This window comes from Mastigoproctus giganteus, chromosome 6, assembly GCF_048544385.1.
Source record: "Mastigoproctus giganteus isolate SK-2022 chromosome 6, ASM4854438v1, whole genome shotgun sequence".
Taxonomy (NCBI): domain Eukaryota; kingdom Metazoa; phylum Arthropoda; class Arachnida; order Uropygi; family Thelyphonidae; genus Mastigoproctus; species Mastigoproctus giganteus.
The window spans coordinates 199,121,927-199,144,794 of NC_143580.1; the positions used below are offsets into that span (position 1 = coordinate 199,121,927).

The following is a 22,868-nucleotide window of genomic DNA, read 5'->3' on the forward strand; positions in this document are numbered from 1 at the left end:
GGCCACACCTTGAGTACTGTGTACAGGTTTGGAGGCCTCATTTAAAGAAGGATGTAGAGCTGCTGGAACGAGTACAGAGAAGGGCAACAAGATTATTGAATGGAACGAAGGGTTGACCTTACGAAGAAAGGCTTAAGGTTTGCAAATTACAGTGTCTGGCACCGGCGAGGTGATCTGATAGAGGTGTATAAAGCCTTAAATGGGTTGAGCATACTTAATGCTGATGGGAGTCTTCCACTTGCTCAGAATAATCACCTGAGAGGGCATAAATATAAATCGAGTAAATACAAATAGAGGATAGATGTGCGGAAATTTGCCTTTAGCCAGCGGGTAGTTGGTTGGTGGAACAGACTTCCATCCCTTGTTGTGGAAGTTGATAGTCTAAATAAATTTAAGGCTCAGCTGGACATGTATTTCGAACGAAGGGAGGGGTGAAATGGGAGTGGGTTTTTTTTTTCTTTTGGCTGGAGCTGCATAAAATTGCATCATAGGCCTTAACTAATGCTAATACTCTGGGATTGCTGCTTCCCATATGCAGTACTTTACATTTGGTAATGTTAATCTTCAGGTGCCACCTCTCAGCCCATCTGCTCAGCTTTTCTAGATTCTGTTGCAGTAGCCTACTGTCGTAAACAGTCCTACCAACCTTCGCATCATCTGCAAACTTGGACATTAAGTCTGATATACCATCATCAATATCATTAATAAATACAGAAAACAACAATATTTCCAACACTGAACCCTGGGGGACTCCACTAATAACATTAGTCCACGAAGAGCAGTGTCCATTAATTAACACGCTCTGTCTTCAAGTGCCACCGCTCAGCCCATCTGCTCAGCTTTTCTAGATTCTGTTGCAGTAGCCTACTGTCGTAAACAGTCCTACCAACCTTCGCATCATCTGCAAACTTGGACATTAAGTCTGATATACCATCATCAATATCACTAATAAATACAGAAAACAACAATATATCCAACACTGAACCCTGGGGGACTCCCCTAATAACATTAGTCCACGAAGAGCAGTGTCCATTGATTAACACGCTCTGTCTTCTCCTGCTCAACCATCCCTTTATCCATAGCAGCAATTTGCCTCCAATGCCACACGGCTCTAATTTGTGCAATAGTCTTCCATTGTGTAACAGTATCAAAAGCCTTTCTAAGATCCAAGTATATGATATCAAAATTATTACTTGCATCCAGTTTCTTTGTGACCCCATCATAGTATCCAATCAAATTGGTCAGACAAGACTTTTCCCTTAACAAACCCATGCTGTGTCTGAGCTATAACTGAAGTCTTGTCTAGATGGTCCTGCAGTGTTATTTTTCCTGGAACAGAAGTTAAACTAGCAGGTCTGTAATTACCTGTGTCTCCCTTTGATCCTCTTTTGTGGATTGGGGGTCACATTTGCACATCTCCAGTCCATGGTTACCTGCCCTGAGTCCAAGGAAGCTCTCATAATTATGGCTAAAGGTTTGCTTACTTTCTTTGCTGCCTCCATTAATATAACTGGATAGATCCCATTCACCCAGGTTCCTTTCTTATGTTTATCTTCAACAATTTCTCCTCCACTTTGCTCTCAGTTATTACAAGAGCATCTAGCTCATTGCCAGAGTTTAATTCACCTCTGGCACTCCCCTCCCTGAATAACTCTTCATGTGTGAATATAGATGCAAAATACTCATTTAGTGCAAGCGTGATGGCAGTGCCACATACTTGCATGGGTTGCCGAGGTCTGGATTAAGATATTCAAAAACAGTCCTAGGACATAACCTCAACAACTACGTATAATCGCACTTCAAAGCGAATCATTGGCAGGCAAATTATATCAGTGTCCAGTGAGCCACCATCGGACAAGAAGTTTGCTGTTACATTCAGGAAACAATTAAAAAATCAAATTATTGTTGACCTGTAATCGATTATATCTGTAAATTGCGTGTGTTCTCTGGTCGATTTGACTGTTTTTCTATACGAAAAAAACCCTCGTGTCTGGGCAGAAAAAAAAAAAAAAAAACCCTTGCTATCTACTCTTGAGACCGACTAACTCATCCACGGAGTGAAAAAAAGCCAATAGGAAACAATTAAGTTACATATAAACAAACGTTCCCATTCTTGGCTGTGTTTTACAGTAATCAGGGCTGTGCAAATCGGGGTACATTGTAGGGCTCGCCATTTAGAGCCCCAATCGAGGGAGCCATCAAAGTCTCAACATAAATAAACGAGGCCCTTCAATTCCTTTTGCATCTGGACTCCAAGTACCTCTGCACTGCTCTGATAGTAATATAATACTGAACATTCCTGTGTGTGGACTTCTGCACATTGTAGAATCAGTGGCTCATTAAGAGCGGATGTATACAGCCGCTGAATATAGGCAGCCAGTATATAGGCAACTGCCTATATACTGGCTGTATATAGGCAGTTCTGAAAACAAAAGTTTTTTTTTTTTTTTAAATACGTCAACAACCATGCAGTAGCAAGCGTAATGGACAACTGTGTTTCTATGATGGGTAATATAGCAACGGAGCTTAAAATTTTTCGGTCTTTAGGGGTAGTGAAGCAACCGTAATGCACATGTGGCCAGACTAAAAAGTGAGGCCCCAAATAATAAAAAGGTATTCTTAATTTAAGCAAGGCAAACCCCATTTTCCCAAAGTCAATTATAGCACCCGGCTCCACTGAACTCTAGGACCGACTCTTGGCATACAGATTCAAAAAGCAGTACACATGCATACGTGATAACTGGTATGCACGCGTACTGCCTTTTGAATCTGTATGCCAAGAGTCGGTCCTAGAGTTCAGTGGAGCCGGGTGCTATAATTGACTTTGGGAAAATGGGGTTTTCCTTGCTTAAATTAAGAATACCTTTTTAGTATTTGGGGCCCCACTTTTTAGTCTGGCCACATGTGCATTACGGTTGCGTCACTACCCCTAAAGACCGAAGTATTTTAAGCTCCGTTGCTATATTACCCATCATAGAAACACAGTTGTCCATTACGCTTGCTACTGCAAAAAAAAACTTTTGTTTTCAGAACTATGGAAATTGACACCATTAGTTTTTTTATTGTAATAATCTTAACAGAAACTGTACTTCAAAACATAGGATCATCTTAAGTTAAATTCTGGAATAACTCAAGGACTGATCCACATTTCATGTTTTTGATGTGTACCAGTATAGAAAAACAAGGGAGATCTGGGGGAGGTGAGGATTGCATATGGAAATAAGTCTGTTCAGAGATAACGCAGAACGCGGCAACGGTAATTACCTCACAATTCGACACCCATTTTGATTATCCCTTGAGGCAAATCGGCCACAGAACACCGTAATTTTGTAGACATAATATACACAGCGCAATATGTTCTAAGTCGCCGATGCGCCTAAAGCCTTACAACAACACAACTAAACACAGTTTATTGACTGAGTTCACACTAAGATGTATTTAGGGCTAAAGCCGCAAGCTGCGACCAAATTTAGACTATGTATATATTAAGTGCAATAGCATCATTAATACACAGCCATTTCTGAATAAACAGAATATTTATAAGGCGGCATCGTTTTAAGCTATATCTCGTATTGTGAATACCTTCACAACGAGTTGCCATGATATTGCACTACTTCGAATAAGTAACGCTTCACCTAAGGAGAAGACTAATGTTACTTATTCTCAGATAGGTACCGCCACCCAGACGGCACCGTTTCAGGGCTATTTTGTATTTGTGTGGGATAATAACTCAACTATCCACTTGTCCTTATTAAACTTAGAAAAGCAAAAAGGTAGAAGGAAAGTAATAGTAGGAGTGGAAGAGGAAAAGAAACTGTGTAGAAGAATGAAAAGGACAGTAACTTCTTCAACTCACACCACTCAAAAACTCATAAACTCCGTGAATAGGCAACGTTTCCCCTGTGGAGAAGGCTGTTGTTACCTATTCTTGGAAACTCCGGACATCATGAAGCTGCCCCTGGTGCCGTTTCAGGGCTATTTTGTATATGTGTGGGATAATAACTCGACTATCCACTTGTCCCTATTAGACTTAGAAAAGCAAAAAGGTAGAGGGAAAGTAATAGTAGGAGTGGAAGAGGAAAAGAAACGGTGTAGAAGAATGAAAGGTACAGTAACTTCTTCAACTCACACCACTCAAAAACTCATAAACTCCTTGAATGGGCAACGCTTCCCCAGTGGAGAAGGCTGTTGTTACCTATTCTTGGAAATTCCGGACATCATCAGGCTCCCCCTGGTGTCGTTTCAGGGCTATTTGGCCCTTATTCGGTGGGTGGGTAGGTATCCGAGTGATGCAATGATGGCAAAACAGTTATGAAGTATAACTCCACAATATGAGAGATGCCTGATGGTGTATGATGTATTTAGACTAAGATGCATTTAGGGCTAAAGCCTCAAGCTGCGAGTACCTACCCACCCACCGAAGAAGGGCCAAATAGCCCTGAAACGGTGCCGTCTGGGTGGTGGTACCTATCTGAGAATAACTAACATTAGTGTTCTCCTTAGGTGAAGCGTTACTTATTCGAAGTAGTGCAATATCATGGCAACTCGTTGTGAAGGTATTCACAATATGAGATATAACTTAAAACCTTATAAATATTCTGTTTATTCAGAAATGGCTGTGTATTAATGATGACTGAGTTCATTAAGATTAAAAATTCAAGAAGACCTATAAAATTAGATTCAACAATGTTTTTCCCCAATTGTTAGAAAATAAAATTATGGACGATGAAGAAATCATACACCCCGTGACGGAAGCAAATGGATCTAAATATAAACAAAAAGAGATTGATTTAATTACAAGGCCAAACGTTTTTCATGTAGCCGCCAAATCCCCATAGCTTTACATTATGTCGAATAACAGCCAGATTTAACAGTAAAAAAAAATGGTGGTAGTATGATTCTCGTGGGTAGCACAGTTGTTATAATTGCCATTCTTCAGCATCTGTTGATAAACGCCTACTTTCGAATTCCCTTAATTAATTGTACTGTACATTCATTTTTTTTTTTTTTTACATGAAATGAAACAGAGTGAGCATAAAATTCTTCCTAACGCATGTATACTTTACATATGTATATCTCATTCTCTGGTTTTATCGACCAATTACCGGTCTCGATCATATCGGGTAAGAGGGTGTCTATAGCTAACTGTATGATCAACCTATAATTGTTGATGTTTGTTTTTTAATAATATGATATGATGATGTGAGCATCAACACTAATTAAAAGCAATGCGAGCTCAATAAGAAGTTGCCTATACAGTCTGCCCACTGTGGAGTGAAAGCATTGTTTAGCCCTCCACTTCCTGTTGTTACTAAATATATTTTTCAGATTGTATTTCAATCTCCCCCCCCCACCACCCTCAAATCAGAAGTCAGGGCTTGTGTGTGTAGAGATCAGCGTGGATTGCTCTTGGATAGTTGGTTAGTCAATTTTAACACTGATTAAAATCTTATATTTTCTTGCTTAGAGGGCGCTTGTGGTGATCCATGAAGTGAAAAGTGGGAAAATGTGAGCAAGTTGTTAAAAGAAAATAAACTTTTACGCCTGTGAATTCTATTGATATACACAACTCGCCAATGACTGACCAGATAATTGAAGTGTCCAGAAAACTGGCAAATGCAATTCAAGTGAACAGTAATGACCCACACATTAATATTCTTTTACAGCAAGCGTACCAAGTGAGTATTTAAATGAAAAAAAAAAAAAAAATTTTGCACGCGGTATACTTTGACACGCCGAATTTCTTAGTAACATTTGTCTGCATATGTTAACACATGATTTCCCCCCCCCCTGTTATTTTTGTGCAAGGATTTTTGTTTATTCGCACAGATTGCCACAGCAGTACAAGAGTTCACAAAAGAAGCACAGGTTTGGCTAAACAGGTTAGCCAAAGTGCACAAAAAGCAGAAGCGGACTGAAGTGGCAAAGTAACAAGCAAAGCAAGCCCGAGACAGCAGTGAGAACCACCAGAAACTGGTCCAAAAATGAAAAAAAAATAAAATAAATAAAAGTAAAAATATACTAATATATAATAAGCAAGCAAATATCGAAAATCTGGTGGTGTGGGCTTGGCACACGCTGGGTTCTGAGCTGGATATCATCATTCTTCTAGGTGATTTCCATCTGTCTCTCTCTCTGGGTAACTCAGGATTATTTATTTATTTATTTTTTTGGCTGGTGCAGCAAAAGCCTCAAGCTTCCTTGCCCCATATAGCTAATAATAATAATATAAAATATAATTATGCCAGTATAAAGAGAGAGAAAAAAAAGGTTCAATGAAAATGCAAAAATCGGATCAAGAAAAGAAAATGGGAAACTTCAAATAAAAATATGAAAATATTACACCAAAGTGTAAATTGGAAAATTAAAAGTATGTATTCGTTTTAAAGGATTTCCAATAATACCTGCAGTAATGTTAGAATTGGAGAGGAATAGCTGGCTGTGATTGCTCAAAAGGGTGGTTTTTCAAAGCAAACGGGTGACAGATGACCATTTCATTTTAACCTTCCATCACTCATCCTCGATTGTAACAAGGACACTAATGTGGTGTATTTTTAATCCCCCTGTTTTGTTTTTAGTTATAAAAAATAAATTTTTATTGAATTTAAAATGGTGAATTGTTAATTATGATTTGCTAAGTTCAGTGAAAAATATAAAATGAAAATAAATGAGAGAAGTCAATAATAAAATTTTTATAATTTTTTTTTAGAATTTAAGTTCGTTCCCCACCCCGATTGAAACTCAGATGCTCATATGGCATCTAGCAAACGCAACATGAATGTCTTTATTTTTGTGTTCATGTTTAGCGGGCTAAATCAAAGCATTACAAGATTAGACACCTGGCTTGACATCTTGCACCCACCACATGGGAATGGGAGTTGCCTAGAAAAAAGGTAGATACCTTTGCTCAACCGGTATCTGTTAAATGCTGAACAAACATTTGTCTCTTAATTCATATTATATCAAAATGAAAACAGAAAATGCTCTATAACCAGTAACAGAATATTGGTGGGCAAAGGTATACAGGTGGATTTGATTTCATTTACAAATTTAAAAAAAAGTAACAAATATTTTAAAAAGCGGTGTCTGTTAGACACCATGCTAACAGCAGAATGTTAATATTCTCAAAGATCATGATAGTGGACCAAGCTCATGGTGATGTGCCACTGTCGTAATTTTTAATGTTTACAAACATTAAAGTGACAGTTGCTAACATCACAAATTTGGACCTGGTGCAACAGTTATTCATTTTAAAAATGAGACACCAGCCCTTTGAAAGATTACTGAACTACCAGTGCCTAAAGTCAAATAGGGATGACAGATTGTAATGTAACTTTGCATTTTTTTTTTTGTCCCCATCCCTGAGCTCACAGCCCTAGTGAAGCTGTACCATAAAATGAAAACCACTGGATCATGACAAGAAATGGTATTTACAGAGTATTGTCTATCATATTATGATGCAGGGAAGGCTCTAGGAAAGTGCTAGAAGTGCCAGGTTCATTTTAGCATGGTGGCTGTGGTGCCACGATTTTAATTATTTATTTATTTTTTTTTTTTTTTTTTGTGAAATCAATTTTCTGTTTTTTTAAAAAAATATTTCTACAAAGTTGTCACTTTGCCTTTGGTGGCAGCACCTTATTGGGGTGATTATATGAAACAATTTGTGGTGTCATGCAGATTTGCCTTGGGTATCATTTGCAGTATTATTTCTGTGAGTTATCAACACTTGTTCTGGGTCATGCCCTGTGCATTCCAAAATATATCATATATCTTTTTACAAAAGCTTTATCTTTGTAGAAAGACATATACTGCCCTACTATTAATATACAGATACCTGCATATCTACAAATAACCTTTATTTACAGAAAATAAATCAGCAGACAGCTTTCTCTGGGCAACTACTACACCCAGGCATAACAGTGAGACTAGTAGACCACGTGCCATGACATTGATCCAAACCACAGCTTTCCATTGGTCTATGTTCCAAGAACAGTGGCTCCTACACCAAGCTAAATAGTGTCTGGCATTAGTTGAGGTAATTAGTGACTTGTGGATGGATGCACAACTATGGTAACTCATATCATGCAGCACCTTGTGCACTGTACTGGTCCTGACGTCCTAATCATCCTAGGTCCTGTGTGTGCTGCAACAACACTGACCTGCATTCTTAGTGGGCAGGTCTTTTTTTGGGCTCTCCTGTCATGTGGCGTCAGTTTCAGAGATTTTCCTGGTCATTTTCTGATGCTTTCCATACCAATCTGTTTACATTTGCACATCACATCACCAGTCTTTGACCTAGGGATTTTCAATGCTATTGAAATATCATGTACAGGCCAATTGCTTATGTGGCACCCTATTATCATTCCATACTGGAAGTCTGTTAATTCCATCAATCATAGTATCTTGCATTCTCAGTTGTGCTGCTGTCTCCTCAAAGGCCTATGAGCCTATTTATAATTGTGTAATGTGGAGTGGTATGATGATGTAAAGTATGATTTGCTACTGTGGATAAAGGGGTGGCTGAGGGGGAGAAGACAGAGACTGGTAATCAATGGACACTGCTCGTCGTGGACTAATGTTATTATTGGAGTCCCTCAGGGCTCAGTGTTGGGTCCATTATTGTTTTCTGTATTTATAAATGATATTGATGATGGTATATCAAGCTTAATGTCGAAGTTTGCAGACGATACAAAGGTAGGCAGGGTTGTCAAGGACACTACTGACACTATGCTGCTGCAACAGGATCTGGAAAGGTTGAGCAGATGGGCTGAGAGGTGGCAAATGAAGTTTAACACTGACAAATGTAAAGTACTACATATGGGAAACAGCAACCCCAGAGCAACGTATCAACTCTGTGGTACTACGCTGACAGTGGTCGAGAATGAAAAGGACCTGGGGGTAATTGTGCAGGCAGATATGAAGTTCTCTGAGCAGTGCAGACGGGCTGCGAGAGTAGCTCATCGTGTATTGTCAATGATATATAGGAATTTTTCTAGCAGGGATAAGGAGGTGATTATTCCCTTGTATAAGGCAATGGTCAGGCCACACCTAGAGTACTGTATACAGGTCTGGAGGCCTCATTTCAAGAAGGATGTAGAGCTGCTGGAACGAGTACAGAGAAGGGCAACAAGATTAGTGAATGGAACAAAGGGGTGCTCTTACGAAGAAAGGCTTAAGTTTTGCAAATTACAGTGTCTGGAGACTAGGCACCAGCGAGGTGATCTGATAGAGGTGTATAAAGCCTTGAATGGTTTGAGCATGCTCAATGCTGATGGGATTCTTCCTCTCGCTCAGAATAACCACCTGAGAGGGCATAAATTCAAATTGAGGAAAGACAGATGTAGGATAGACGTGCGGAAATTTGCCTTTAGCCAGCGGGTGGTTGGTTGGTGGAACAGACTTCCATCCCTTGTCGTGGAAGTTGATAGCCTAAATAAGTTTAAGGCTCAGCTGGACAGGTATTTTGGAACGAACAGAGGGGTGAAGTGGAAGTGGTTTTTTTTTTTTTTTTTTTGGCTGATGCTGCATAAGCTTGCTTTCTTGCATCAAATGCCTCTGCTAATGCTAATGTAACCAACTATCAATGAAGAGATATCCAGATATTAATTGTAGGGCAGTGTATATGATACATTTTGAAGTTATGTTAAATGACCATGGAACGTTTGTGATCTGAAGTACATTTGTAGTAAAATATGATGATGGACTTTCATAACTCTAGAGTAGAATGAGCCCAAACATGTATTCATGTACATACAGTTCAGGAGAATTATAATATAACTTCACTGCCCTCATTATATTTCAGTGTTTCTCAAATTTTAGTAGACCATGGAGCACCACAAAGTATTCCTTAATTTGTACGTGTATTCTGTACCTTTTTTTTTTATTATTTATCATTTTTATTTTTTTTACTGTATAGTACATTAGTGCAAAAATGGGGGAGGTGTTGCTTATGCAGAAAATGAACTAAATAAGATCTCATTTATACAGACAATACTTGTAAATAAATTATGTAAAACTTTATTCCACAGCATGAAATCTTAAGTGATGAGTATGCAACTATGCATGGGTACACATCATTTAAGATTAACCATGTATCTATGTCTGTCTGTTTCTAATCTCTTAAGTGATGAGAAATACAGATATTGATACATGGTTAAATTAGAACATTTGACAAATAGATTTATTAGACATTAGAAACATAATAAAAAAATAAAAAAAAGAGCCAGTCCATAGATGAGCCAAAACAAGCAGGGAATACAGTGGACACCAGAAGTTATTGTTATACAGGGTGTGCAAAGTACCATTACCTCCCCCGCAAAATGTTGTGGTGTGTTATAGCTTTCATGGTGCAAATATGTGCACTCTTACCTTCCCTAATTCAGTTGTGTGTTTCCCTTTAGTAAAGATGTCATATAAGCAGTGGTTAATGAGTCTCCATACATAATGGAGACTTTCCAAACTTTCCTTGTGGACACACTTTATACAGGCTGAAAATAATTCAACTTTTTCTCCCTTATCTTTAATTTTAGTTTGTAGTAAATCACTGAAGTAGGTGAAGTGGCATAGTTTGTGAAGTTAAGCTTCATAACATGGGTTCTCACTCATATCACTGAGGTACCTACCCACCCACTGATGAGAGGCCAACAAGCTTTGAAATGGTGCCATTTAAGTGGTGGTATCTGCCGAGAATAAGTCATGTTAGTCTTCTCTACTGGTGAGGTGTTGCTTATTCAAGGTAGTGCAATAACAGGCAACTTGTTGTAAGGGTGTTCACAATGAGATGTAACAAAAACAATGCCACTTCACCTACTTCAATGATTTACTACAAACTGAAATGAAGCTTTACACTGACTTGTTGAGAAAGAGAGAGATGCTGAATTGAGTCAAAATTTGGCTACACTCTTTCAGACATGATGTAACAATCTAACAATCCATTGCAACACCCATGTTGGTAAACTCAGCTATAGAGGATAGGATAGTAATGAGAACACAGGCTTCCAAAAATCACAATACCAACAAAACATTAAAAGATATCCAGACTGATTTCATTAACAGATTCAATAACCAATGATTGTGATATTATGTGCTGGCAGAAGCTGTTTGAAACCAGTTTTATAAATAAATACGAAGGTCAATATGCAGGCATAAGTGTATCTGTGGAATGTTCACTGAAGAAACCACATCATAAATGATCACAGGAACGTGGAGTTTCCATGTTCATAACAAGAGATTACGTGAAAAAAATATCTTGGCTTGAAAGAATGTTGTCCTGCATTTGTGAATGAACTAAGTGATGTTAGCCTGTAGATGATATGAAAAAATAATACCTTAAATCAGCTGTCATTAGTTTAACTATAGAGATTTTTTTTTTTTTTGCTAATAAAAATGAAAAAAAAAAAAAAAATGTCTGTAGTTACTTATTTCTCTAACATTAGCTGTACCTGCCTCTTTCACTCATCACTTTCACCAAAAACAACTATATATTTGTTCTTCCTTGGTGGAGTAATAGTACTTTTCATAAACCATGTATACAGGGTGTCTCAAAAATATTGGTACAAACGTTTAGGGGAGGTAGGTAACATCTAAAGGAATGTGAATCGCACAGGAACCCATAACCGAAAACATCACCATAAGTCGGTACACAGCGCTGTTCATCAGTTCGCGAGAGGGAAAATTTCTGGTTTGCTCATTCAAGCAGTAGTCGCCGCACAAAGAGCATGCATCGATATACGAACTGTGAGCTGACAGACATGCACCTAGTGTATGGATTAGCAGAGGGCCCACACGATGTGTGCCCCCATGCAGCACAACATCGCTTTGCAATAAATGTGTGGGCAGGTATGGTCGGTGACTGCTTAGTCGGCCCATACCTGTTACCATCCCGCATGAACTCTGCTAAATATCAGATTTTTCTTGAACAAGTTCTACCAGGGTTACTTGACGATGTTCCAGCAAATGTGAGACGCAACATTTGGTTTCAACATGACGGGGTGCCTGCCCATTATGGAAGGTGTGTTCGTGACCATTTGAACAGGCGTTCTGGGCGTCGATGGATTGGCCGTGGTGGACCCTTTGCCTGGCCCCCACGCTCACCTGATTTATCGAGCCTTGATTTCTTTCTGTGGGGGGCCCTCAAATCTATCGTGAATGAATCGCCTGTGGAGACGGAAATGGATCTTGTGGCGAGACTCGTCCGCGCTGCTGCTACTGTCAAAGAAACTCCAGGTGTGTTCAACAATGTCCACCAATCCATGCTGCGTCGGTGTCACGCATGCATCGCGTCTCATGGTGGAACCTTCGTGCATCTGTTGTAACATCATGAAATGCATCCATCTCGTACTCCATTGTTAATATTATGTCAAATAAATGTTTGCCACTAATTACTGTCTTGTGTCATTTCTGCTTCTTGTGCCTCTGCTACTATTTTCCCGTGACATTTCCAGTTATGGGTTCCTATGCGATTCACATTCCTTTAGATGTTACCTACCTCCCCTAAACGTTTGTACCAATATTTTTGAGACACCCTGTATAACAGTAATTAAATTAACCATAGTTATGAAGGACAAATGAGTACAAAATCAGTCAAGCTAAATAACAATAACACATTTCTGTTGTTGAAAGGGAAACCAGAACAGGGTCACAGTCATGGATTGGGGTTGAGCACTTTAAGAAGTTGAGTTGGATTGCAATAATGAGTATGAGCACATTGCAAATCATTCTGTATCAGGTACGTTGACAAGTAAGGTGATTCAGTCTACTGAGCATCTTAAATAATAATTAAACTGTCATAAACTGCTTATTACAGATCATGGCATAGTTTAGGCAGTGTACTAAATGATTTCAGTAGCTCCAAAAGGATCATACAGAATTTTTGTAAATATATGCAGAGCAGCAAGGGTATATAACTTTAAATTCCAGATGGTGTGTGGTCTTGAGCATGTAAAATCAAAGTCACAATTGACATTGATGAATTTTGTATTGAGGTGAACTAAAAATGTTTTATCATAATAAAGTATACAATGAAGGATTAAAAAAGTCTCAGAACAGAATTTGTAAAAAAAAATATCTGAACATATTTAGGCTTATATTTGGCTGTTGTTGACTGCAAGTAATTTTGTATAACCTCTTTTAGAATGGCAATTTTGTTTAGCAAATATTTATGAAATTTAGCTTCTTGTTGAAGAAACTGGCCTGAGAAACTAGAAATGGTTGAGGAATTATAGTGAAGAAGCTTTATTAAGAGCTAGGTTATTTGAGTGATGGAACTTCAAAGGTGGATGTGATATCATTGAAGATGTAAGTCATCAAATGCAGGCATTGTAAGGATATCTGGGGCATGGTATCACTCAGACATAACAACATTTGAATGGGGGGAGTACAGTGTATACAAAGTTTAAAGTTTGTTAGTTGTCTGATGGCACTGGGGGGGGGGGGGTTCTCCCCCATCTCCGCATTGTATTCTTTGTGACAAGAACTCTGTGGAAACCCAAGATTTAAAGTGTGTGGGGAGTGGTTTGTTGTGTAGTGTTATATTCTGTTGTTTCTCTGGCCATTTAGCGATTGGGCACTATTGGGACCCACCGTTGCCCACACTTTGCCACAAGGAGGCAGGTCAGGCACCCAGTAGATTATTTAAGTACTCTGGCAGGTCCTGCCACCTATTTTTCAAGGATTTCAGGGGCAAGTATACAATGTGTGCAGAGAGGATATGTAGCACATGAGCCGAGGGAGGTTATGCTCTTAATTAAGCATATTAAATGCAGTGCATTCATTTGACACGGGTGGCCAGTGCAATGATGAGTAAGTTTGGTGTGACGTAAGCACTGGGAAAATTAAAATGAGAATAGAAGTGTACTGTAGGTTTGGTACTGTACAGTAGGCTTTCAGCAGTGTTTTTCAGTGGACATTATGGTGCCTCCGTAGCCAGGTGGGCAGGAGCAGCAGTGCATAGCACGCTCTTCTTGATTAGGCCCGTGCCCACCAAATACGGAGGATGCGGAAAGGTCAGGAAATGACCACTGCATATCCCTGGAGCTATATGGCCTTAGTTGCTAATGCTCCTAAAAACCAAATAATAATAATAATAATAACAGTGGACATTTGGTGTGGCCTCAGTGAAAATAACATGATGGGCCATTTGTCATTTAGTAATATCTGTCTGAGAATTATTGCAACTTCTCAGATTTTGTAAACTATTAAACAAAATCAGAAATGTGTATGAATTTCAGTGTTTCCATTTATACACTTTTATTTTTTTCCAGTAACCAAGTGTCACTTTAATTGTATGATTAGATACAGCGATTTCACCATGAGAATGAACTGATGATCACCATCAGACACCCTATTTTAGAAGAAAGGGGTTATGGGTGTTATTAGAGTACTTTGATTTTTATTAATTTTAATTTTTAACAAAAGTAATCATATAAATATATAACAGTATAATGTATAGAATTAATTCTGATCTCATTCTGTTCTTGGTCTATAATATAAATATAGTATCTGCATTCACTCTTATTTTCTGTACTTCAATCCATTTTGCAAGTGTGTGTGTGTACACACATTTTGAGGTAATTTCAAATGTCTGTTTAAGCTTGGATTGTCTGAGAATCCTCAAATAGCTGTTGCCATATCTTAGGTTTGAGTAAGCTCAATGCTGATTGGATTCTTTCTCTTGCTCAGATTCTGCACCTGAGGGGGCATAAATTCAAATTGAGGAAAGATGATTGTAGAATAGATGTTCAGAAATTTGCCTTTAGCCAGCAGGTGGTTGATTGCTGGAACAAACTTCCATCTGTCATTGTGGAAGTTCACAGCTTAAATAAATTCAAAGCTGAACTACAGTGGCAGACAAAAAAATTGTATCACTTTTGAATTTTGCAAATAATGTTTTGTGCTGCATTGTGGGTTGCAGAAATGTTCAAAATGCATTTGTTAGATGGGATTATATATCTCTGGAATGAAATCCAATAAAAAGACTTCACCTGATATACCTAATTGCTATAAATATCTTGCCAATGGGTAAAATGTGTAATTAATGGAAATATGAGAAATCATGCAAATGGCAATCATGACAACCAAACATACATTTTATTGCATTTACGTGTACAAACTGAAATGACAAGTTAACGTAATAGTATTATATACTGTAAATCAGCAAAATAAGTCCTCAATATTTTTTTGTTCCTCCTCGAGCTGCAATTACAGCCTTTCAACGATCAGGTGTAGAGTTGATCAACTTCTGGATATACGGTTGCCCAATTTCGTAGTACCACACCCTTGCAATGCTCTTCTACAGCTGAATCTTACTTGTTGGCTTCTTCTGAGCAATTTTAAACGACATTATGTACTAACAATTTTCAATAGGGTTCAAATCTAGACTGTTGCCGGGCCAGTCCAACACTGTAATTCCAGCATTTCTGAGGTATGACTGCACCTTAAGGGAGAAAAACGAGGAAAAACATTGGTGTAAGTATGTTTTAAGCCTTGTGAGACAAGAAGACAAACTCATCATTAAATCTAAATAACATAAAACTTACCAATTTTGCTGTGTGGCAAGGTACTGAGTCCTGTTGAAAAATGCAGTTTTGGACATCTGTGTGGTGACCCCTAATAACAGGTTTCAGGCACTCCTCTAAGATAGCAGTGTAGGTTTCTGCATTCACCATTCTGTAATTTGCCCCACCCCTTTGCTTGTTATGCATCCCCAGACCACCTAGCATCGCAACTACAGAGGCATAGCCATTTCAAATATCGATCTTGGGAAGGCGTAGTCACTCTCTCTTACGGCCTGATCCAGGTCTTCCCTTCACATCACCAGTTTCACACTTTAATTTCAGCACCCGGGATACTGTTGACTGGTGGCAGCTTATTTTATCAACAATAGCACCTTTCTGGAACAGAGCAACAGCTACACTTTTTTTTCTTGATGTCAACTGAACATATGGAGCCATGCTTACACCTCCACAAAACAGGATACTAATTAGCATGTATACCCTCCAATGCCATATTTATAGAAACGGCATTATATGCCTCTGCTAATGTATTTCCCAGTAATTGTAGATTTATAATAGAAAATAAAATAGCTTTGAAAATTGTAATAAAAACTCATCTGTTAGGATATAAAAAAAAAACAGAATGTAATAAATTCTTGGGAATTCTGATCTATAAGTTGATGAAACAATTGTATAATGCATAAATAGGTGTAGAGGACATTACTGCCTAAAAAAAAATTAACAAGTGTTTTTTTTTTTTTTTCCCCATGAATTTTTTTTTTTTTTCTGATTTGATTTTTGACAATAACATCACTCTAACTCACCTCACAAGCCTGCAAACTCGCTGTTGAAAGGGTAAACCTCAGGGTTCACTGGGAATTTTTTTTTTTTTTTTTTTTTTGACCAATGCTGTATAAGTTTGCTTTCTTGCATCATATGCCTATGTTAATGCTAAAAGTCATACTGCAAATACTTCCTATCCTTTATTTATTTATTTTTTTTACTCACTGGAAATGAGCAAAGGTCCTACAGTTAAGTGAATGAATTCGATTGCTTAACCTTTAAATGGAAAGTCCTTTAGTAGCTGCCTTTCTTCTCCCCTTCCTGTACATAATAATTTATAGATAGTCATTATCGTCATCCTTACTTTATTTTTTTATAGAAATTAGTTTTATTTATTACTTATGAAATTTTCATACCATTAATTAGCCACATTGGGTTTTTCCAGCTATGTGAAGATGTTAAGGAAAAGTCTCCTTTGTGTGCTCCATGTGGAATTTATCTTGCCTCAAAAGATAACACAGCTGTTGTTCGGCATCTTGGTCTCCATTTAATTGGACATTGTGTTAAGTAAGTATTCATAAATTATTTTATATGCATTAGATTTTTGTTATACTAACATTGCAGATAATTACATATATTGAACTTTAATACTGAAAACCTTTTTTCAGTATCAGTAAACATGTTATAGAGCATGGCTTGACAAATCAGGCCACCTGGTCTCTGTTAGTGACTAAGAAATCTGGCCTGGTGACTAGTATTTTACCCAGCATTGTATCCAGGTATCATTGTAAGAGGAGGCGTGGTGACCAAGTTTTTGAATTTTTTTTTTTTTTTTTAGATAGACCTAGGATGCTTATATTCACATAAATAATGTTTGATTATCTTTATTTTAATATTTGAAAAGCATGTGAACAATATGTATTAATCACAAAAAATTACAGTAATATATTATGTCCTTAACCAAACATTTGACAATACAACACATAGAGCTTTCTCTTTAATTTTGAATTTTTGATTAAGGGGGCATATTCCCCCTCTGCCGCCTCCCTGAATATTCCCCTGATTTTACCATTCTGTATTTGAAGACTGGTAATTTGTAAAAACATTACACCTGTTAACTTGTGGAATTTTGTTCACATGCACAGTGTTCATAACGTGGGGAGTAACCTGGTAATTTATCATCTCTTGTAGTTTTTTATTTGTGTTGTTTCAGTATGCTGGTAGTAATTAATTTATTATCTTTCTATACATTAAAATAATTTTCCTCCTAGTGATATTAATTCAGCCAGTGGGAGAAGAGGGATGTGGGTTACGTGGTAATATGTAACAAATACTAAAGTATGTAACAGAAGCTTGTTTTACTGTTTAAGCATGGTCATGCTAGATAAACCTTGTGCATGCACTTTGTTTATCAGCATGACCACATAGTACCATTCTTGATTTCCATATGTAACATATTTATGTATTCATAGCTGAGGAAGAGACACAGTGCCAAAAGCTTTTGTAAGTATTTTATTTTATCAAAAGGAGCAAAGTTCCCTAGTTTATCATTAATTTAACATATAGATAAAAGTTATTCTTGAAAAAGTTTTTAATTTTCACAGTTTAATTATCAGCGGACCATCCAGTATCATTCTGTAAGTTTTATTGATATCAGTTGCTTTGGAAAGTTGACATTATATGAATTTAACACTAACAGGCAAAGTAAACATTGGTATTATCATCTCATTGTGTAATCCGTGGAAGAGACATTTTGTGCATAATAGCTATTCTAGAAGGCTCTTTTTTAAAATGTTGCCCCCTCCCCATTCCACCCACTTCTAACTCTTTGCAGGCAGCATATAGATCTTGAACAGATTTGTTGACATCTGTTATTTAATTGAGTCATTTAATTTAGTTTTATAAAAATTGTGCTAGTGGTTATAACTTTGGAAAACAGGCCTTGAGCTGCGGGTTTCCTATCACAAAACTTTCTAGCGACGACCGACAAAATGACGTAAAATAAATTTTATTAAAATAAATAAATAATATCTACATAAAATACTAAAACAGAGATAAAATAAAAGCATTAAAATACAATAAGATAAAAGCATTAAAATACAATAAAATATGATAATACAGTAGACTCTCGATTTTCCGGGATAGATGGTAAAAAACAAATCCTGGATAATCGATTTCCCTGTTAATCCAAAAATACAAAAGTCCCCGACATATGTAAGAGACACGTTCCAGGACTTCTTACTTGTCGAGTTTTACGTAACTCAGGAATGACTAATAACATATTGCTACTATATTATTATTGACAAATCTTATTGAATATTATTGAATTCCGTGCGATACTTGTTAATGTTTGGCCATTTTGATACATCCTTATTATAATGATTCCTTAGAGATTTAACAGATGCACCGTTTTCAAACTTTTGAATAATTTCAAGTTTTTATATAACTTAAAACACAACTGTTTTGCATTTGCCCATCATTTTTGCGACTTCTAAACAAAAAAAAAAAAAAAAATATATTTTTTTTACTATAAAAAAAAATTCCAACATCCCTGACGTAATTATTGTTCATCATTCAACAATTATGTCAGGGATGTCGCATTGATTGTTGTGTTCCGTTGCAGTGCAACGGAACACAACAATCGATGTGACACACTGAAACAAACTAAACATTTGGTCTCTCTTTTTTTCTTCTTTTTTTATTTTTGAGCGGCGGATGTGAAGACAGCGGGGATTGCAAGATAATAGGTACACTAATCTCCCAATGACGACTTATAACGCTGGTTCTTGTCTCTTATTAACGACTTGCAAAATATCTGTTTATACCTATTCTAGTTATTACTTGATTTTTTTCATTTCTGATTCATTATTTTATTTTATTTATTTTTAATTTGGAGCCTTGAAGTTTCCCGGTTAATCCAATCCTGGTTAATCGAGAGTCTGCTGTACTAATAAAATATACAGTAGCTTTCGAGACGAAGTGCCTCTTCATCAGCGTAGTCGGTGAATGGTGTATTTCAGTGTATATATATATATATATATGTTAGTTACAACAGCAAAAGTGAGCTGAGCATGATCATGCATCACGAGTTTGGTGTCGGTAGAGCAGAATTACATAACCGTGATTACGTACTAGTGGTTATAAGTTAATAATAATAAAATTTTTAATGTTTTATTATTTTTTTTGTCAACTTGGTATGTAAAATTTGGAGCAGAAAAATTTCAGGAAAAAATTTAGTAATTCCTGATATACAGTAAACCCCCGCTATTCGCGGTATCTGTATTCGCGGTTTCGCGTATTCGCAATTGCCGATTTAATATAAAATGAAACCTAAAAAAATGTGAATTTTAAAGCACCGTGAATATTTTCCGCCATAAAAAACATGGGCGTGGCTATCTTTCCCGGTCAAAATAGCGCTCGGTGGGGGAGAGAGGGGTGACAAAATCGCGAACGTGGATGTTTCTCGCTAATCCTTGTTCAGTATGTGTTATGCGCTGGTCATGGAAGGTTTCGTCGTTTGCTTTTAATTTATATGCTTATAAATTGATCTTATTATCATTTTTTTTTTTATCTTTGCGTTTATTTTGTTTTTCCCTTGATGCAAAATATTTTTTCAGTAAAAGGTAAACTGCAGCCATTATCAATTTATAAATTGATATGCTTACAAAAAATTATAAATCTACCGTTTTGCAGTGTAAAACAGACTTTTTCGAGTGTGTTAACGGAAGAAAGTGACTTTATTGTGGACAAGTTCTTTCTAACCCGTACAAAAATATGGCTACGAATAACAAGAGAAATGTGAAAATAGCAAAGAAGGTGATGACATTAGCAAATAAAATTGAGTTATTAGATAAATTTCTAATGGTGAAAGTGTCTCCTCAGTGGCAAAACATTATAAAATCAATGAGTCAACGGTACGATCAATCAAAAAATCGGAAGAAAAAATCCGCCGTAGTGTCCGTGAAAACGCGCTAATTGCTTCAAAAATTTGCTCTGTAACTCGTGTTGTTAAATTAGAAAAAATGGAAAAGGCTTTAAATCTGTGGATAGAAGACCGAACTCAAAATAAAATTCCGTTAAGTTCACTCATCATTCGTGAAAAGGCAAAACTCCTTTATCAACACTTTAGCGAAACTGGTGATAGCACTGGTGGGATAAGTTTTTTAGCTATAGCAAAGGCGCTGGTTTGAAAGATTTGTTTGAAATTTCTAATAAATATTACATTTAATATTAAATTGTTTCTTATTTTCATTTCGATGCCCTGGAGCCCGCCAAAAAAATAATAAAATACTTTGAAAAAATACTTTGTTTCTTATTTTCATTTCGATGCCCTGGAGCCCGCCAAAAAAAATAATAAAATACTTTGAAAAAATACTTTGTTTCTTATTTTCATTTCGATGCCATATGCTTGCATTTCACTATGTACTGTCTACATAGTCATATTATGAAGGTACATATAATACATACATAGACAAAATTTTAGACTAGTTTTTCTTATATATTTCATACTTTGGAACGGAACCCCTTTATTACTATGGGAGCCATAACTCAGTATCCGCGTTTTCGGTATTCGCGGAATTTCTCAGGAACGTAACCCTCGCGAATAGCGGGGGTTTACTGTATTTGAAATTGTAGCTTTGAAATTCAAGTTGGTTTTTTTTTTTTTTTTTTTTTTTCCAAGATTTGAACATATATATATTCAGTAATAAGTAATATTTATATATGACCGTTTTACCCAAAAGAAATAAATATGTTATGTTTTTTTTTTTTTTTTCACAGCCTGTTTTTTTTATTATTATTATCATCTGTATAGATACTGGTATCCTTGAATGAGTACTTTCATAGTATTGCTAAATTATAAGTGAGTATGCAATTGTCCAAAAATATCAGTTTAGGACATAGTCATGAAGATTCTTGGCACTGTGATTAGTGTTCTTGAATATAAAAAGTGAGAAGTAGAACATACCATTACACTCCTCTTCCAAATTTCATTTAGCATGCAACCCTTTGGTCAATGGTGTATATTGAGGTAACTAACAGTGGTGTATAAGGTGTGATCAAATTGTTTGGTTACTGACTTTTTATCTTGAAATTGTGATGTCGTAGCAAGTTACAGCTTATTCAGCAACTCATTTACACATAGTAATTAATGAATCACCTTTTTATCTGCAGTCATTCTGAGTTAGCACAGATTGACTAGAATGACACATTGAATAGAAAGTGTTTTATATGTTTCGTTGCATTTTAAAATGAGCGATTTTTACTGAGCAGTGAATTTGCATCAAATTTTGTTTCAAGTTAGGAAAAGTACAACAGATACCCAAAATAATAAAACAACAAGAAGATCTGTGTGTCGTTTGAAGACTTTTTCAATGGTTAAAAGAGGGCTGCTTATCTGTTGTGGATGATCCTTGCTCTGACTGCCCTTCAACTTCAAAATCAATGATTGAGTTGCTGTTGTTCATGATATGAATGGATTTGATCAATGTTTAGTTATCCATGAAGTTGCTAGTGAAATTGGTATTCCTTATGAGATGTAACCATCATTTTTAATATAAGATTTGGGAATGCAGCATGTTTCAGGGAAAATTTGTCCCTTGCCTTTTTTTTTTTTTTTTTTTTTTATGAAAACCCCAAACACGAAAGATATCAAAACCTATAGTATTTAGTACCGTGCATGGGTTGAAGGAGAAGTATGGGGGGAGGGGGATGCTGGAAACTTTGCTCTAGAGACTAAACATGGGTTTCACCACTTCAAGCCTCCAATAAGCAAAGTGGTGGTATTTCACCGGTTGATGAAAGTCATCTACCACCTGTGCCTCCTCTACCAATCCACTAGGCAAGATCTCTATTGGGGATTACCCTGACTTTTAATCTCTCTTGGCACAAGCACATTACAAATATTGCTTCCTCTGCATCTAAAAAACGTGGTTTTCTCTTTCGCTCTCGGCGTTATTTTTCTTCCAAACAACTGTTCACTCTGTACAAATCGCAAATCCGCCCTACCATGGAATATTGTTCCCACATCTGGGGTGGCATCCCCAATACCTCTCTCAAACTTCTAGATTCCATTCAGAAGAGGGCAGTTAGGTTAATTAATGACTCATCTCTAACAGAGTCTCACTTCTCATAGACATTCTGTTTCTGCTGTATGCCTTTTCTATAGATACTTCCATGGGCACTTTTCTGAATTGGCTTCTATAATTCATCTCTCTCTCTCTCTCTCTCTCTCTCTCTCTCTCTCTCTCTCTCTCTCTCTCTCTCTCTTTCTCTTCAAAGCAGACCGGACGCTTGCCACAACCAGTCAGCACCAGGGGATGATGCCCACAAGGATTGGTTTTTGGACTATTAATGTGGAACCTAGTTTTGGAGGATTGGTTGAGTAGGGACTTTGAGCATACAGAGATGGTGGCATATGCTGATGATCTTGTGCTGCTCATTGAAGGAAATTCATGGATGCAACTAGAAACCAGGTCACAGCGGGTTGTGCTTGAACTCACTCAATAACTGGTGTATCAGGAACCAAAACAAGGATAGTGGTCTTTAAGGGTCAGTTTTCAGGTAGAAGACCCCAGTTGTGAGAATGAATAGGTC

General features: G+C 37.0%; 1 protein-coding gene across 1 annotated transcript in view; it reads left to right on the top strand.

The window, feature by feature from the left end:
* The first annotated feature begins 5,499 nt into the window (after positions 1–5,499).
* Ranbp21 (exportin-5-like protein Ranbp21) overlaps positions 5,500–22,868 on the top strand; it is a 246,751-nt gene continuing 229,382 nt past the window's right edge. The window contains exons 1-2 of the mRNA XM_090376372.1: positions 5,500–5,678; positions 16,720–16,841. Coding sequence (XP_090232498.1) covers positions 5,577–5,678; positions 16,720–16,841 — 224 coding nt within the window. The 5' untranslated portion in view covers positions 5,500–5,576. The remainder of the gene's footprint in view (positions 5,679–16,719; positions 16,842–22,868) is intronic.